This window comes from Poecilia reticulata, unplaced genomic scaffold (genome assembly GCF_000633615.1).
Source record: "Poecilia reticulata strain Guanapo unplaced genomic scaffold, Guppy_female_1.0+MT scaffold_159, whole genome shotgun sequence".
Classification (NCBI taxonomy): domain Eukaryota; kingdom Metazoa; phylum Chordata; class Actinopteri; order Cyprinodontiformes; family Poeciliidae; genus Poecilia; species Poecilia reticulata.
The window spans coordinates 613,900-614,961 of NW_007615017.1; the positions used below are offsets into that span (position 1 = coordinate 613,900).

The window sequence follows — 1,062 nt, forward strand, 5'->3', positions numbered from 1 at the left end:
ACTGAGGTCAAACTGAGGTCACACTGAGGTCAAACTGAGGTCATAGGTAGTTACTGATTTTAACTGAAGCAGTTAATGTTTGAACTCGACGGTTAAACAAAGTGACTCTTTCAAACCTTCCTGAATGTGGAAACCTGAAAAACTCACTTTGACCCTGAGACAAATATTTACATCTTCATCCTGGTGATCAATAATCTATCATTACTGCCAGACCCAGAAATGAGTCCAACTCTTCATTTTGGGCTGGACGAGCAGCCGTCTCCATGGCAACCAGTAGGCCTGATCACCATGGCAACTGGTAGTTTAGGAGCCTCATCTGTGGTGAAAACGTGTCACTCAGAATATTCCCTGGTTCCTCTCGACCCGGTTAAACTGATCGGCTCTGATGGTTCTGTTGCCGGGTCTTGCGGTCCGGTCGGTCGGACTCTCACCTGGAAGAGTTTCTGCGCCTCAGGAACTTTGTTCTTCAGGGTTCTGCTGGAGCTGCTGAAGGCCCGGACCGCCGCCACGGGAAGGTTCTGGAAACGGAAACGCCGTTAAAACGCGGAGAATCTGAGGACCAAGGAAAACCAGGAAACAGAATCCAGGTTCAGCCGCACTAATCAGCTTTTCCTAAACATGCTAAATGTTCTGCCGGTTCTCTAATAGCTGATCAATAACTGATCTGTGACCTGCGGAGGGGAAATCCAGGGACCAATCAGAGTCGATCAACACAGACGTTTCTGTTTCTGTCGCTTCCAGGAAATGAAACATTTTCCTGTCAGGATTTTGTATTTTTGTAATTTTTTTCATTTTTCCTCTTTTGAATCGTTTGTTTTCCCTTCAGGACGATAAATAATAATCCAGATTATTTATTCTGGAATAATCTGAGCTCCGGTTCTGGATTCATCCGAGCCAGACGGACAGAGTTCTAATCCATTCTGGTTCTGGTTCTGGTACTGGTTCTGTTCATGTTCATGTTCCGGTTCTGGTTCTGGTTCTGGTTCTGTTCATGTTCAGGTTCTGGTTCTGTTCCGTTTCTGGTTCTGTTCAGGTTCTGTTCATGTTCTGGTTCTGGTTCTG

General features: G+C 45.8%; 1 protein-coding gene across 1 annotated transcript in view; it reads right to left on the minus strand.

Moving 5' to 3' along the window:
* The window catches only part of cox7a1 (cytochrome c oxidase subunit 7A1), a 5,740-nt gene that overhangs the window by 2,682 nt on the left and 1,996 nt on the right, over nt 1-1,062 (minus strand). Inside the window, exon 2 of the mRNA XM_008402012.1 lies at nt 432-518. Coding sequence (XP_008400234.1) covers nt 432-518 — 87 coding nt within the window. The remainder of the gene's footprint in view (nt 1-431; nt 519-1,062) is intronic.